Consider the following 17,018-nt stretch of genomic DNA (forward strand, 5'->3'; position numbering starts at 1 on the left):
CATTGTGTCTGACTCTGATACCGTTTGTAATAGTCCAAACCCACTACTAAGAGATATTATCTGTTTAGACCCATTGCATAGCATCGTCAACCTCATAATTTTAAAACACGTCTACTAGAAAGAGGTTTCCACACCCTTATAAAAAATGTCACACGAAGGTTCTCTATCATTCTTATGGAGGGTTTTGCACACCCTTTTAAAAAAAATCGTAAGATTGATGACGATACGTAACGGACTAAAGCTGACAATATCTACTAGCGATAAGCTTGAACTATTGCATTCGTTTTTGGCACAGGTGGGTGGGTGGGTGGTGTAGAGACTCCAAGCAGTCAGTATCATCTTGGTTGAATTTTGAGGCCACACAAGAGTCAACATGCCTCCAACACCGCAGAAGAGATATCATTTCTATACCATCTCATCATGCCTTCATCAATCTTCTCCAACTTTTGCTCTCTTTCTCTACTCCTTTTTATAAGTTCTGGTGAAACAGGATTGAAGTCGAGTAATATGGCGATGGCGATGGCGATGGCGATTGAAGATGAGGATTACACGGCTCTTTTACCGTTTGGACTTACGTCGGGTATCATCGGCAGCTTCATTCCTGAATGTCGTGTCTCTCTCCCTACTGGTACTCTTTCCCATCACTTGTTTCGCTTTTATATTTTCAAGTTTTAAGCTTGATGGTTCTTAATATAGTGTTTGAGGAATCGACTTAGAAACAAGGTTAAAATAGATCTGATTGGGATAATGGGTTGGATTAAGTTGAGTTGGGAACGTAACTCTTAGTTAAACGGCTGACATATGAAGTTTGGGGTAAAAACTTCACGTCACCAACTCAACTTATTAACTGATTCAATTTCTCTCCCATTGCCTCGGTTCTTCCAACTCCTCAACTCACCTCTTTTTCGTCGGGGTGTTTAAAAATTTTAATGATTTGAAAAACCCAATCAATCTACCTAATTCTTACGATTTAGGTTTTGTTGAGTTTAAATAAATGAAAATTTTATAAATGACCCGAACAACCAAAACTAACCCAACCCAAAAGATTTATGGTTGAGTTGGTTTGGGTTCATGAGTTAATATGTGATATTTTGGTTGAAAAATTTACCGTCTAAAGAACTAGTTGGGTCTAAAAGAATATCTTAACTCGACCCAACTCAATCTACAAACACTCCTATTCTTCGTTTCATTATTTACTCCCACCCACGTGCCCTCCTCCCTCTGTAAAGAACTCAGTACCCCAAACACAAATTTATTAACCCCACGAAACATCATACTTCATAACTCAATCGAGCGCCTTACCCGGCTCCTTAGATGTCTATTTTAGACCCCAAAAAAAAGGTTTCCTCAAGCTCTCCCTCACCCCTTCTCTCTAGTTGAAGACAACTCACCTGCTGCCTACATCAATGCCCACAACGCTGCTCGTGCCCAAGTTGGTGTTGGTCCTATCAAATGGGATGAGAAGCTGGCAAATTATTCACAACAACATGTCAATGAACGCATCAACGACTGCAAATTGGTGCACTCCGGTGGGCCTTATGGGGAGAATCTTGCATGGGGAATGCCCGACTTGACAGCCACCAACGCAGTCAAGCTATGGGTGGATGAAAAGCAATTCTATGACTATGCCACCAATTCATGTGATTCTGGCAAGGTGTGCGGCCATTATACACAAGTGGTATGGCGAAACTCGATAAGAATTGGATGTGCAAGAGTAGAGTGCAACAATGCCCGCGGTGTACTCATTACGTGTAACTATGACCCGTATGGCAATGTTGTTGGTCAAAGACCATATTGAATGATATTATCAGAAAAATGAAACGTTAATCTTGGTTGAGAAATAATCTAACTATTTTTAATTGAGTTGATCAGAAAATTAAAAAACAATCCAGAACTACCATCATAAACAACCGTCATCAATGTATAATGACAATGAAAGCTCAAATTGTCTACGAGAAGTAGGTAACGTGATCATATCATAAGGGATACAGGAAAATATCGACAATATTAGGTGTCGAATCCAGGACATGGGTTATTACAAATAAACATACAAATTACTTTAGTAATGTCAAGTGAAATGATATTAACTTTTGATAGGTTTTATGTGCTTGTATTTTTGTGTAGAGTGCTCGAGGGAGCTAACATGTCATCTCATATTCTCTCACTTCATTTTAGCATCTCACTTGAATAATACACTTCTTGACGGCTCAAGGCCATTATTTGTTCCTATCTTGTCTTAAAATATTCAAGTCACGTGTTGTTCTTCTATGTCAATATATTTGGTCAAAACGAGCATCGAAACCGATTTCTTGAAGACCAAACTAACCCACCTAACAAAAACACCACCAATCTGAATCAAACCAACCAAAACCAACAAAATGTCCCAAATCAAACCAACCACAGTTTTAGTTACTAAGAAAACCGAACATGTATCGATAATGATAGTTCAAACGAATCGAACCAAAAAAACGTTACATCTTAGAGCTCATGTGGCAATTCACAACATCATGCAATCGAACCGAACTAAATTGGAAGTGGGGGTTAAAGTATCACCCAAAAAGAGATATGAATTCAAATTCAAATCATGATATAATGAGAAGTACATAAATGAGTTCATATACATACGTACGTGTATATAATAAAGTCATTAAACTCTGACACTCATAACTGAGTCATGAAAGACTCCAAATTTTTCAAAAGCATCTTGGAAAAGCACCAAAAAAAACTTGCAATAAATGGAGAATTATAACAAAACAAAATGCATAGTCATCTTGGCATCCAAAACGAGATGCCCCATGTGCTTCCCAATATGTGTTTCTCTCTCTATATGGTGCCTTATTTGCCCTCAAACCGAAGTAATGTAACAGCTCAAACTCACTGCTAACAGATATTATTCGTTTTGACCCATTATCTATCATCATTCAACCTACGATTTTAAAATCAGACAGTGCTAGCAAAAGGAGTTTGGGTTGTTACAGATGATATCAGAGTCCAAGCCCGAAAGGAGGGTAGATTGTGAGATCCCACATTGGACTTGAACTCAGTCAATATAACAACTCAAATCCACAGTTAGTAGATATTGTCTACTTTTGCCCATTAAGTATTGTCGTCAGCTTCAAGATTTTAAAACGCATTTGTTAGGGAGAGGTTTCCACACCCTATCAAAAATGCTAGTGGTGGACTTGAATTGTTCTAAATGGTATTAGAGTCAGGCACCGTGCAGTGTGCCAAGCTAGACACCAAGCACTGTGCCAACAAGGACACTGAGTACAAAAAGGGAGTAATTGTGAGACCCCACATCAGTTGGAGAAGGGAACAAAGCATTCTTTATAAAAGTATGGAAATCTATCCCTAACACTGAGAGAAAGTCCAAAAAGAAAAGCCTAAAGAGAACAATATCTACTTACAGTGGGCGTGAGTTGGGTTGTTAGAGACAAACTCGTTCTAAAATTCTCATTCAAACCCCAAAAATGACCATTCACTGATACAAATCAGATTCCCCCACTTAGAGTTTCACTCATAAAAAGGTTAAGAAAAGTAAATAGTAAATGGAGAGAGTGGGTATCTCTTAAAAGTCATCAAAAGGGCCCAATAAAAGAGAGAACAGCTCAGATGAGTTCACATGTGTGCACCATATTCAACCACAACCACTTCTGATATGGAAGCCAGAACAACAAAGCAGCTCAAAAAACTGTAAAAAAAAAAGCTACCAAACCAAATAATTTAAATTGATGGCAGTACAAAAGTTGGCGCCTCCCCCCTCACTCCCTCCAATGCACACAAAACAATGCCCATCACAAACAAGAACAACAACAACATATGTAATATAATAATAATGTACAGAGAAAAGGGAAGGGAGTGTTGGATTGATACCATTTATACCATGTCAGTGCCCCCATGTGATACCCCTTCCTTGGTCCTTCCACCATGTGTGGGCCTAAACACAAACAGTGTGAGACAAAACAGTCCTCTAAAGCTATAAACTTTCACAAACCAAATCAAAATCCATTTTTGTCCTTGTTTTGTCAATTAGCAAAGAGAAAAGAAAAGAATAGTATCATCAAATTATTATGTTCTTGAGGAGAAAAGGAAAAGGAAAAGGTGTAACCAACCCCTACTTTGTTTGGTCCCAATCAGTTCTGTGATCATTTCATCAGTTAGCTACACTAAACTACTGGCTGCTATGTACAAATGTGGCTCTTGTGAGCTTCACAGAAACTTCAAATTCTACCTAACTATGAACGCGAAGAACGAACATAAGAACTTATGTGTAGACGAACGATGTAAAAGGGAGTTAACCCGACCGGAGTTCTTTAGTCAGCATGGTCCAGCACACACCCAAATAAGGCACAAAATAAACACAGAAGAAACCTAACTCTCATGAACCAAATCATCTGTCCTAAATGTATGAATTTATACGTATTTGCTGTTAGGAGTGTGTATTGATGAAGATGATACTTGTGGAGATCGTCTCTATGGTCGTAATAGTAGATCTACTCCTCAAAGTAGGTATACTTTCTCTATACATCTCGGGATAATTCTTCTGCCTGCTATATGCTTCTCTAATTTTTCTGCATATATGAAACACGAGCGATATTAGCAGTTTCATTCGCTCGAAAAATAGCAAAAGGTTGATGAGTAAGAGATGAGTGATCTTACCCTAACATTGTTGATATCTGCTGGCCATGCTCATGTAGTTATTGCCTATATTTCAAAAGATTCACACAAGGAATAGAAACCTAAGGAAAGTAATGTATCTTACTTTGAATTACAGACTTCATAAATTAGCATGACGGGAAAGTGAACAACCACAAGAGGACGACAGGTTGCCATTCGACCGTGGAGTAAAAACGTTATTAAGGTGAAGTTATGTCACCAGCAGGACCAGAAGGCAGTGACGAATTGCTCTGGGACGATGACGGTAAGGTATTGGGACCGCATCCATCCGCTTTAAGAGACGAAAAATCAGAATGTTGACCCAAGGTAGATTTTTTAGGAGAAGCAAATGGACTATCAGGAAGGACCTGCTCAACACTGACCTCGTGCACGAAGTAAATTAAATAGAAGAAAATGGTTAATACGTCGTACCATTGAAATAATTCGACCATCATCAGGATGTTTTAATCAGAAGCTAAATTTTAGACCTTTTGTGAGTTTCGAGTAGTTCGGAGTTGTAGCCATCTTCGGTCGCTTTGCCCCGGCTGTTGCTTTGGATAAAACAAGAACTCTCGTCCAGTTGAAAGGTTTGCTGCGTGCTTATTGCGTTGTTGGTAGCTACTTGGTTATTCTCATGACCTGAAAAAGCTTTCGCCGTTAGCTAACTGAATAAGTCTGGTAATCGAAACGAGAGAAGTTCGAGGAAGAATCAGCGAACCTTCAGAAGCTTCTTGATTTATAAACATTTGATTATGAGATTCAGTGGATAATGGAGAACAAATAGATAAATTGTGTGGGTGATGGTGGTGTAGCTGATCGTTCTTCAAGTCCGGAAGTTGGAGATTCAATAGTCGTCTTCCCTGAAGTTCGAGTGCTTGCTGCAATTCAACTTGTTCTTCTAGTTTCCTACGCAACATCATCCCTTGTGTATTATACATCATTCGTGCTCCTGTAAATTGAACGGAACGGGAAAAATGAGAGGCATATTCATTCGATTCCCCAGCTTTTCGAGAACCAAATGGCTGTAAGATTTGAGGCAGGAGCATGCCTACTTATTTCATACCGAGATTTAGGTCATACGGATCCCGGGTGTCCAGTCCAGAGGGGCTCAAACAAGGAGTAAAGTCACCCCTGTCGAGCTGCTGTTGTTGATGCTGCTGCCTCCTACATTACATCCGTATTATAAACGTCAATTCTATAAAGGTAGAGAGGGAACAGTACCGAACGCAAAAGAGTTTATGATAAACGTACTTTTCTGGAACTTTTCCCTTCTCCTTGTACGGTTTCACGAGCACTCGTGATTCGCATATGAAATGTGGATTTCCCTTTGCTAATATTTGTTTCACGGTTTCTGGATAGACAAATGTAACAAACCCGAACATCCTCTTCTGTTGGTATGGAATCCTAACATCTTGCACGGGCCCAAATTTGCTGCAAACGGATACCAGTTCATCAAGATTAAAATCAACGAAAAAACGGTCAAGCAATAAAAGAACTTCATGAAAATACAAATACTGAGAAATTGATAAAAACCAATACGGCGTTTATCACGACTAATGAGAACCGTTCCAGCGCATCTAAAGTGACAGCAAAAGCAGATTCTTTGTCTCAGAAACATGCTCTTAAGCATATCACTGAGTAAAACAATGTGAAATAAGATTATTTCTAATATGCCATAAGGCTTAAAAGTATACGTTCGAATGAAGACCGCAACTAAGCAAGTATTCACACACGACACATAGGTGCGTAAACAAGCATATGCATATGTAGTGCATTTTATCGATATCAACGAGCGTTGGTGTTGCATAGTGTTCATGCTTCTTCAAAATATACTCGAGTATTTAGCTTTTCTTTTCTTTGCTTTCTCTTTTGTTAGGAAACAACACAATATGGAGAACAACACAATAGAGACACTGAAAGCACGATATAAAGTAACTGGAAAAGGGAAGCAAGTAAAATCGTTGAGGTAGTATAGGCAAAGAAACGTTCACGGGAAGATAGAAAGATATCAAAAACATGTTCCAAAAACACATGCAACAAGATGGATAAACACACAACATCGCCTATATACAAAACTACATCCAATTGAATGTCGTTGAAAGAAAGAAATCTCGTCAAGGTCATAAAACAAAATAACATCGTAAGAGACTTCTTCATTCTACTAGATTTTCTAGTACTAAAAATCTATAATCCTCCGAATCGATGTTCAAGCCTAGGTGGACAAACAAGTATCAATCGAATATCAAACCATCTAACGATGTTTACATGAAAAAAGTAGCCCTCATCCTTAGAGTTCACGGGCACAATCGTACAACCTTAGAACAGATTTTGTTCAAGTAATGTCGTAAAAGTAGCTCTCATCCTCAAACCGAAGTTGTAATAGAACAAAGAACGTTTGAACAGATGGTTTGTGGGTCTGCTAAACGCAAAATTAAGCGAGAGATGGTTATTTGTTAAGGATCAGTACAAAGGGAAAGCATTCGTGCTCGAACTTAAGCTTATTTCACTATGCATTTAAAAACATCAATGGCCAGCTTCCTTAAAATCCTGAAAATGACATGAATGGTTCATAAACACACAGAAAAAAGACCAGCACACCTCATTGGTTACCTGAAATACTCCGAAACATCTTCATCCTTGAAGGTGCTATCAGCTGGGAATGTCAAATAAATCTGTCTCGAGGCCGAGTTTCGTTTCTCGGCAGCCAAAGCCAAGAAATCATTCCTTTCACTCCTTGACATTCCAAATTTTTGAAACTCATCTCCCATCATAAGCGCAGCTGCTGTAGCTCTATATAATCCATTCCAAATAAAGAAGAAAGATTGCATTACAGATCATTATAGGCATCATATACTATATATAGAAGAATGACAAGTCAAAGCACTAAAGTTGGTTAGCTATCTCCATCATACCTATGAGTATCATTTTGTTGTTGAAGTAGAAAATTGATATACTTATTATACTGTGAAGGTGATACTCCCGCCATCAACTCAGACGCCGTGGCCAACCTCTGCTGTTGCTGAGCAGCAGCAGCCTTATATCTCATCAACTCCTCACGCTGCTCAAACAAGCTTTCTAGTTTGCTAGGAGAACCAACAATGGCGGCAGAAGGATCAACCGAATCAGAGAAATCGCCATGCAAGAACTTGCAATTGCTACCATTTTTACAAAAGCCTCTAGCAAAGTAAAGACAAGGTTTATACCCAACTCCAAATCCACCATCTTCAGAGCCAAAACAAACATCACTAGCAGAATAGCTTCTTCTATGAAAAGGGGTCTCAGCATTGTCCATAGATTGCGTCCAATTCTGCAAACCACGCCCTAATTCCATCCTTGGATCCACCAAATCCTCACCTCTTGAAGAAGAAGACTCGTTAAGAAACGAAAGGTAATCGTTCACTTGAGGCTCTTCAATGACATCAGAATCCACAAACCCATTTTTGTGCTGCAAAAATGGAGGCATTGGAAAAGGGGCAGCTCGAATGCTGTCATAAGAGAGAAGAGGGCTGGAGTTTGGGCTAATGGCATTGTTAGTGATGCCTGAAAGTGACCAAGAACCCGTTGAAGAAGGAGAAGAAGGGTTTTTACTAAAGTCAAAGCCATTATTAGGGATTCTAGGCGAAGATTGAGAGAAAGGGTTACTGTTTGAAGGTCGTGCAATAGGATTAAGCGGCGAAGGCGAAGAGGGTGTTGAAGAAGAAGAGTTGAAAGTAAACCCTAAATGAGCTTTGGCCTTCAAAATCAGTGAATGCAAAAGGGTATCAGGCCCAAAAGCCAAACGTATCAACTCCTTATCTCCAAGGTCTTGAATGAGTAGAAACCCCATGATTTTGGAAGCATTCTCAGGCTCCAAGTTCTTGATCTTCGCATAAACCAGAGTAGTAGCTTCATAAGCATCCATATTTCTTCCTCTTCTTCACTTTCTCCTCTGTTTTTCAATCAAACCCACCAAGAAAACACTCCCCAAAACAAAACCCAGAAAGCAAAAGCCTTAAATCCTCACTGGGTCTCGAGAAAATCCCTCCTTTTCCCGAGAAACAAACACAATGGGGTAAGAAATGAGTAGGGTTTTCAAGTGTTTAGCGAAGTGGGTTTGGTTAGTAGAGGCAGCAGGTGACAACTTCTATCTCTTTCAATTTCTAAGGGGGAGAGAGAGAGAGAAATGGCGAAGAAGTAGATCTGTAATCTACTGCTTCATAGTTAAAACAGTAATTGTCAAACAGTATAAATTTTGTGATACGTGTGTATTATATGCACTCTGCGTGTGCAAAAAATACAACTTTTATCATATCAAACAGATTCCAGTGAAGAACATAGGCCCCAATGCTTTCTTTTTCTCCCCTTTTTTCTTTTTCTTCTTCTTCTTTCTAACATAAAATGATACCCCAAAAATAAAATTTAGAATTAAAACCCTAATTCCAAAATTGGGTCCCATATTTTCTCTTCATTTTGTTCTTGGGTTTGAGTTTTCTTAATTCATATTATTAATTAACGAATCTAGATTTAATGTTATTGATTTATTGACTATCGGGTCAATGAATTAAATATATCGATATAAGAAAGTTACGAGACTTTGTTCTTTAATGAAAATTGAAATTATGAGTTTGTGTCTTACGTTCATATTGTTTTTTATGACACGTGCACTAGAATATTTATAGTTATTGTTCTATAGGGTTGGTTCAAATTTTGTTCATAAGACATTGCACCAGGTCTAAGATTTAAGTAACGAAACGAAAGGTAATAGTCGTGTATTGACTAAGAGAAGGGACGAATGAATGAACGACGCTACACGACAATGCACCGAATTGATAGTGATACATAACTATGCAAGTAAGGTCTTAGGTTCATATTCTTCCTCTTTAACATTTCAGTATCTATGTCTACTACTAGTAGATATCGTCGGTTTTGACCTATTACGTATCGTCGTCAGCCTCACGATTTTAAAATGAGTCTATTAGAGAGAGGTTTTCATCTCCTTATTAGGAATATTTTGTTCACTTCTTCGACCGATATGGGATCTCACAATCCACTCCTTTGGGGGCCAATGTCCTCGCTAGCACACCACTCGGTGTCTATCTCTGATACCATTTGTAATGCCTCAAGCCCACCGCTAACAGATATTGTCCGTTTTGACCTGTTACGTATCGTCGTCAGCCTCACAGTTTTAAAACGAGTATGTTAGGGAGAGGTTTCTATCTCCTTATTAGGAATATTTTGTTCCCTTCTCCAACCGACGTGGGATCTCATAATTCACCCCTTTGGGGGTCCAGCCGTCCTCGTTGGCACACAGCCCGATGTCTGGTTCTGATACCATTTGTTATAACTCAAGTCCACTACTAACAGATATTGTTCGCTTCATTATATATCGTCGTCAGTCTCATGATTTTAAAATGCATCTACTCGGAAGAGATTTCCACACCCTTCTAAAAAAAATATTTCATTATTCTCTCCAACCTGAGATCTCGGATCTTTAAAAATATTGTTAAATAAATATAATTTAAGAGAAATGTTCAAATTATTTATTATAATTATATATTTAAATTGAAATATTATAATAATAAAGTCTCAACTAATTTGGTGAATCAAGGCATAGTCCTATCTATCCAAATTTAGGTTCAAAAGTATTAAAATGAAGAATCAAAATCAGCTTTTGGTAGTTGGGATTTCCCCAACTTTACTTAATTACTCATTTAATTATTAATTGTTCTTGTTCATTCTTAATTAATTGCATTAAATGTGTTCTAAACCCAACAAAAAATGTGTTTTTTTGTCCAAACATTTGTATTTTGTAACATATCATTTCCTTAATTTAATACCATAATATAGTTTACTCCCGACTAATTGTGTCGCCCCTATGCCCAGGATTCAGATGATCCCGACATTCTCGAGTAACATGGTGTAATGTTCCACATTGGTTGGGAAGGAGAACAAAACAACCTTTATAAGGGTCTGGAAACCTTCCCTAGTAGACGCGTTTTAAAGCCTTAAGGGGAAGCCCGAAAGGGAAGGCCCAAAGAGGATAATATCTGCCAGCAGTGGATCTGAAATGTTACAAATGGTATTAGAGCCAGACACCGGACGATGTGTCAGTCTTCTCGCTATTCCCTGAAGGAGGGTAGACACAAGGCAGTGTACCAGTAAAGATGCTGGGCCCCGAAGGGGGGTGGAATTTGGTGGCGGTCCCACATCGATTGGAGAAAGGAATGAGTGGCCGCGAGGACGCTGGGTCTCGAAGGGGANACCTTTATAAAGGTGTGGAAACCTTCCCTAACGATTTCCCTAACATATCTGTTTTAAAGTCTTGAGGGGAAAGCCCAAAGAGGACAATATTTGGAATCTTTATATGGTCACATTACTTACTTCTCGCTTTTAAGAGAGTGATGCCCCTATGCCCAGGATTCGGATGATCTCGACATTCTCGGTCATGTTACTTACTTCCCCCTTCTAAGGGTGTGATGCTCATATGTCCAGGATTCGAATGATCTCGACATTCTCGAGCAACATGGTCATGTTACTTCTCGCTTCTAAGAGTGTTGTGGTATTTTATCCTCACTCACATGCTTTCTAGACAAATTTTCAATAAGTAATAGTTTTCAATTCTTTTAAGCATTTCGTAGTCATCCTATCCTCGAAATCACTATCATTCGAATATGGTCTTGATTCATTCGTGTACTCCTCTTTTACTCGACGTCACACTAATTATATTAATACCTGAATTTAAAATACTTTTAAAATCCTCGAAATCTCTATAAAATATTTTTAAAATAAAAAATTGGTGATGAATTTAATAATTATATTAATAGGTGAATTTAAAGGTGCAATCATTTTGGTTACCCATATTTTCCTTATGGCTCCAAAATGTTAGGCTCTATCAACCAACATTGGCTTCCATCACATCAAAATTTAAGTAACAATTCCTCACAACTTTCTCACTCTCATTATTATACCATAGAAATTGTGCCCAAATAGGATTTCATTGCAAATTTACTCGACAACTAGTTATAGGCTATCGAGATTCGTTTCCTTTCCTATCACCGACTTTTTTATTTTTATGTTCATGGAAGTGACTAATCGAGCAACGACCATTGGAACGATAATTCAATGTTCATAACTTCCTATTTCTACTCATCGTTTCTTTTTTACGTTCAACGATTGTGGAAGTGAGTGATCGAACCATCGATCATTGAGACAGAAACTCAACGTTATTAACTTTCTATTTCTACCCATTGCCCTAATTTTTTTTTTAATTCAATAATTGTGAGAGTGGGACGTCCACCATCAACTTTTAAAGTGATATCTTAATGTTTATCGACTTAGTATTCATTGTCTCATTGGCTGTTTTTTATCCGGTTACTTTGAGATCATATATAGTATTTGTAATGTACAATGTGCTGTGTTTGTTAGTAGATATTATCCGCTTTAGTCCATTACGTATCGCTGTCAGTTTCACGGTTTTAAAACTCGTCTGTTAGGGAGAGATTTCTACACTCGGAAAAGGAATATTTCTTTACTCTCTCCAATCGATGTGAGATCTCACAATCAACCCCTTTGGGAGCCAACGTCCTCTCTGGCACACCGTCCAGTGTCTGGATCTAATACCATTTGTAACAGTCCAAGCTCACTGCCATCGTCCTATTTGGCACATCGCCCAGTGTCTGAATCTGATACTATTTGTAACAGTCCAAGTTAACTTTTTAGCCCGTTACGTATCGTAGTCAACCTCACGATTTTACACTTCCAATCAACTGTTGTGCTTCAACGCATTTCGGGAAGAACCAGTTAAATTTGGATTTGAGTGTCATTTGACTCCTGACCCCAACTCATTTGATGATTCTTGGGTCATACCCCAACCACATCCACTTAAAAAGATTTTTCACCCATTTCCATATTTATTATTCTTAATTATTAAAAGAATAATATATATATATCACGGTCATGCTCGTCCAAGGCGTGTTGCTCATGGCCGCATGCCCATGACAAGCCCAACCCTTTATGTCTTTTCATATTCTAGTGTTTTACTTTTGCATTTCTAGGGAGTATGACGTTTTAGAAATATCATGTCTAGACGTGTCAGACATGAAATGCCTCAGAATATACTATAGGGGGATACAACTAGTTGTCAACTTCTCTATACCCAAGGTTATATACTGTGAGTCGTTGCTATTTCTCTCTTACTTGCTCATATAACGTCTCTTTCGAAAATCTCTCTTTCGAAAATCTCTCTCTGCCCTCGTTTTCTAAAACCTTCTCTTAAAATCGAGGTTAGAGGCTCGAGCATACGTCATTGGCCGTAGGCGACGTAAGAACGAATTGGCTCTGATACCACTTGTCACAATGACACTTTTAATGGCAGCGGATTTGCGATTGTGCGGCACTCACTTTCCAACGACAAGTGAGTATATATATATTATTATTACGAGGGTTAAAAGTTGGGTTAAAAAGCAATCGCAGTAATTTGTAAATAATAACAAAGTAGGGAGAAGGAATGTTAAAAAAGAAGATCCAAATTCTAAACAATCCCTAAGAATCAGTAAAAAGAAAATTCTTTTTAACTTTTTTTTTTAATTCTTTTTTTATTCTTTTAATTTTTTTTCCCCCAAATTCTCTCTCTGCGGTGCGTAATCTTTCAGATTCCATACCATTTTAAAGCATCAAAATTTACATCATTCTGACTGTCACTTGATCTTGCTGACGTGTCTCTAATCTACACCCTTGGATGTGTTGTCTGACTTCTCTCTCTCTGACGTGTACTTAATCTCTGCCCTTCACTTCGTTGACTTTTATCTCAATCTTTTATTTCCTTTTTTGGAAAGAAAATGATGTTAATGACTTTTATCTCAATCTTTTAGTTGAGTTAAGAGTCTTTTTTAACCCTAAGGTAAAAAAAGCTTGAGCTTTTATTATTTAGTTCGAGCTCGAGTCAACGCAACTTTTGTATATAAAAAATAACGTAAAATTGAAAGTAAAAACGAGACAAAGATTTGGCATCGAGTTAAGTAATTTGCGTATCCATTTCGTTAGATTCGGGTTTCAGTTTGACTAATCCAGTAGAAAAAAATGTATAAACAAGACGATTGACGCGGGATGGAACTATAGAGTATCATGAATCTCACAAAACATGAATTCCGATGAAAATTCATGACGTTAATTATGGTATCAATATATATACGTAGTAATGGCGCAATATAAAAAACCTAAGGGTTAGGACGTTACATAGTTGTTTCTACTATTTATATTGTTTTTAAATTAATTGTGACACCCGAGTAAAGGAATTGTACATGAATGAACCGAGACTACATCCGAATGAAAACGATCATGTTGATAGGACGACTAAAAGAAACGTAAAGAAAATTAAAGTTACTACCTATACCAACAAGATAAACATTCCTTTTCGATGGCTTAATCAAACATGTTTTGCTTAGAGCAATTCTATGCTAGGTGACCTCTCGAGAATCTTTTCGGATACATATGAGCGAGGACAAAAGATGTTGAAAGAACTTGTATTAGTCTATGAGGACAGTCTTCACTCTTAGAAACGAAGATCATGTCGCAATGGATGAAGGTCATCAGATATCGAATATGGATTCTAAATCTTTGATCTGAATCCTGGACATGGGACGTTACGGTAATACAGTTGATCGAGAATATAATAATAAATAAAACATCGAATTTTTATATAATAATTATACCACATGGGAAAGTGTTTGGATGTTTATCCTTTTGTAGTTGCTTAAAGAACAATTATTCATTAGAAAACGTGGACTTATTATAGGGTTTATAGAAGTCAACGGATTTCATTTTTTGTTACATAGAATCCCTTAAATTTGGTAGGATCTTTGACTTTGATGTTTTCGTATTAATTTCATCATTAGATCATTTACGATCGGTTTAATATAAAAAATTGGTCAACCATAAGTATTCGTGAATCAATCGACCAAGTAATTGAACAGACGAAATATAGAATTTATTTTATTAGAATGAAGAATCGTTCTTTGAATTTATTGCATTAACAGACGTCTTGATGACGTATTAGAAGTTTGACTGAAAGATGCATTCATGGATATAGTCGAGATGAAACATAATGATTGGATCAAAGATACGGATGACGTTAACAAAATGATGGTTGCATTATGACGTCATTTGTTTATTAAACTTAGGAAATACGAATTTTATTAATTTTCTCAACTGTTAGAATGTTTATAATCGGTCTCTAGATTTGCAAACGACTCAAGAAATTATTTAAGGAGATAAACTAAAAATTATATAGGGGTGCTCATATGATTCGAGAATTTGACAAACGTGGATAACTTAATCCAAATCATAAAAGTTGGATTGGGTTAGATTTTTTTTTTGGAAACTCGAAAAATTAAGATCAGTCCCGTGGGTTGACATTTTTTTTTGTTGGATCAGTTCGACCAACCCGAAAATAGAGTTACAACTCAATTCTACTAAACCCTAAACCCTAAACCAACGTCAGTGATATGGTGTGACTTCTGAATATTTGACTAGATTCTAGTTATTGATGCAGCCCAACGTTCTTTAATTTGACTTTTGAATTTGACTTTTGTACGGTGAATAATTAGAATTCTTTTAATAATCAAAAGAAAAAGAACAACATGACAAACTAACCCAACCTAAACTGAAAATAAAAGTTGTGAACTTTATTGGGGTTGCTCGGGTTAGTCCAAAAGATATTTTCAACCCAACTCATTCTAAAAGACGACATTATACACCTGTTCTGAAGGATCAAATCTTCCAAACCCGACCCAAGAATATTTAAAAGACGAGAAAGAAGGGCATGTTGAATGGCAATAAGGGTGAGTGAGTTAAAGAGAGGTTGAAGGTGCATTTACAGCCATGGCTTCTACAATATGTATAGCCCAGAAATTGACCTATAATATCATCTGCACTTATTTCATCTCCCCCTCAATTAGGGGACCCCCTCCCTACGATGGGCTTCTTTCTATACTTAATGCTTCNAATGTGTTTAAATTTTAATTTAATTTTCATTCATCAATAAATATATCATAATATTAATAATTTATTCGTTCACGTTTAAAACTTTAAGAAGTAAGTATCATATTATATTTTCGGTCTGTTTATGCTATGTCTTGTAATTTGTCGGTCAAAAATTAAAAAAATATATGTGACGAAAAACGACCAAACAAATTAGATAAAAAATTCAAACGTGTTCTACCAATTATGGGCAACAAATTTCGACCATCGTTCTATCACGATCGATTTATTTCGACCATCTGATCGGAATCGTAAAAGTTGGATTGAATTAGATTTTTTTTTTTTTAATTTTCGTTGGTTTAATTTTTGAAAACCGAAAATTCGACTCAATTTGTGAGTTGACATTTTTTTGGNAATGCTTCCAATAGGGTAGTTTCATATTTGGTTCATTATTTTATTTTGTGACGTTTACTATAGATGTTATGCACGTGCCTCATCTATGATATGCTATGATTGATTGCACTTTGTTCAAATGTGTTGGGAAATTGTGAAGTCCTATATCGATTGAAGAGAAAAACGAGTGTCAGTGAGGACAATGGGCCCTGAAAGAGAGTGGATTGTGAGATCCCACATTGATCGGAAAGGAAAACCCAAAGAGGATAATTGCAACGACCCAGATTCACCGCTAGCAAATATTGTCCTCTTTGGGCTTTCCCTTTCGGGCTTCCCCTTAAGGCTTTAAAACGCGTCTGCTAGGGGAAGTTTTCCACACCCTTATAAAGGGTGGTTTGTTCTCCTCTCCAATCAATGTGGGACATCACAATAATATTGGCTAGTGGTGAACTTAAACTGTTACAAAAATTGTTATGCGACCTATGATTAGCACGATTGATTCCATGTGATAAATTGATTTATTTGGTAATCCCACCTTGTGTGATAAGGTGATTAGTCACCACACTCACCGAAAAGTATCGTATGGGATGATCAGGGAGTCTCTATGCACCAGTTAGAGACGAGCTAGACGACCCTAATCTAAGGTAGTCATAAAAACGACAAGAGACTTCTATACTCAGTACTTTCAACCCTCTTTTTGTTAAAAATAAAGGTAAGGGCGTGACACGGGAATGACGAAAGGGCTACCAAGTTTTTGTATTTTTTGGTAATTTCTTCCATTTATTTATTTTGTAAGTTTTCAATCTATAACAAAACTGATGATGTTTTTTTGTCATTACTAAATAAATTTAGAAATTTTGTTTTTTTTTTGTCACTTATTTATTTATTTTTTGTCATGTTTTTGTCATTATTTTATTTTTATTAAGTCATTTATTCAATTTTAACTAATTAAATTTTTTAATTTATTTAGTAAACAAATCTTAATAATTATCCTCTTAATTGTAAGTATTTTA

The 17,018-nt window shown here is 37.1% G+C and overlaps 2 protein-coding genes across 2 annotated transcripts; one reads left to right on the top strand and one right to left on the bottom strand.

Annotated features, from left to right (window-relative positions):
• Window positions 1-296: 296 nt before the first annotated feature.
• LOC111780366 (pathogenesis-related protein PRB1-3-like) lies at window positions 297-1,844 on the top strand. The gene is made up of 2 exons (XM_023660745.1): window positions 297-628; window positions 1,377-1,844. Exons 1-2 carry the CDS (start codon window positions 421-423, stop codon window positions 1,796-1,798), a joined length of 630 nt encoding a protein of 209 aa, XP_023516513.1. The 5' UTR covers window positions 297-420; the 3' UTR covers window positions 1,799-1,844.
• A 2,200-nt stretch (window positions 1,845-4,044) lies between these two features.
• Window positions 4,045-8,820, bottom strand: LOC111780364 (zinc finger CCCH domain-containing protein 46-like). Its single transcript, XM_023660740.1, has 8 exons — window positions 7,569-8,820; window positions 7,267-7,446; window positions 5,908-6,087; window positions 5,720-5,820; window positions 5,375-5,605; window positions 5,145-5,295; window positions 4,660-5,034; window positions 4,045-4,571 (listed from the first exon to the last, which is right to left on the bottom strand). The coding sequence occupies exons 1-7, from the start codon at window positions 8,555-8,557 to the stop codon at window positions 4,857-4,859; spliced, it is 2,010 nt and encodes a 669-aa protein (XP_023516508.1). The 5' UTR covers window positions 8,558-8,820; the 3' UTR covers window positions 4,045-4,571; window positions 4,660-4,856.
• Between the last annotated feature and the right edge of the window lie 8,198 nt (window positions 8,821-17,018).

The sequence above is a fragment of the Cucurbita pepo genome, chromosome LG18 (genome assembly GCF_002806865.2).
Source record: "Cucurbita pepo subsp. pepo cultivar mu-cu-16 chromosome LG18, ASM280686v2, whole genome shotgun sequence".
Taxonomy (NCBI): Eukaryota; Viridiplantae; Streptophyta; class Magnoliopsida; order Cucurbitales; family Cucurbitaceae; genus Cucurbita; species Cucurbita pepo.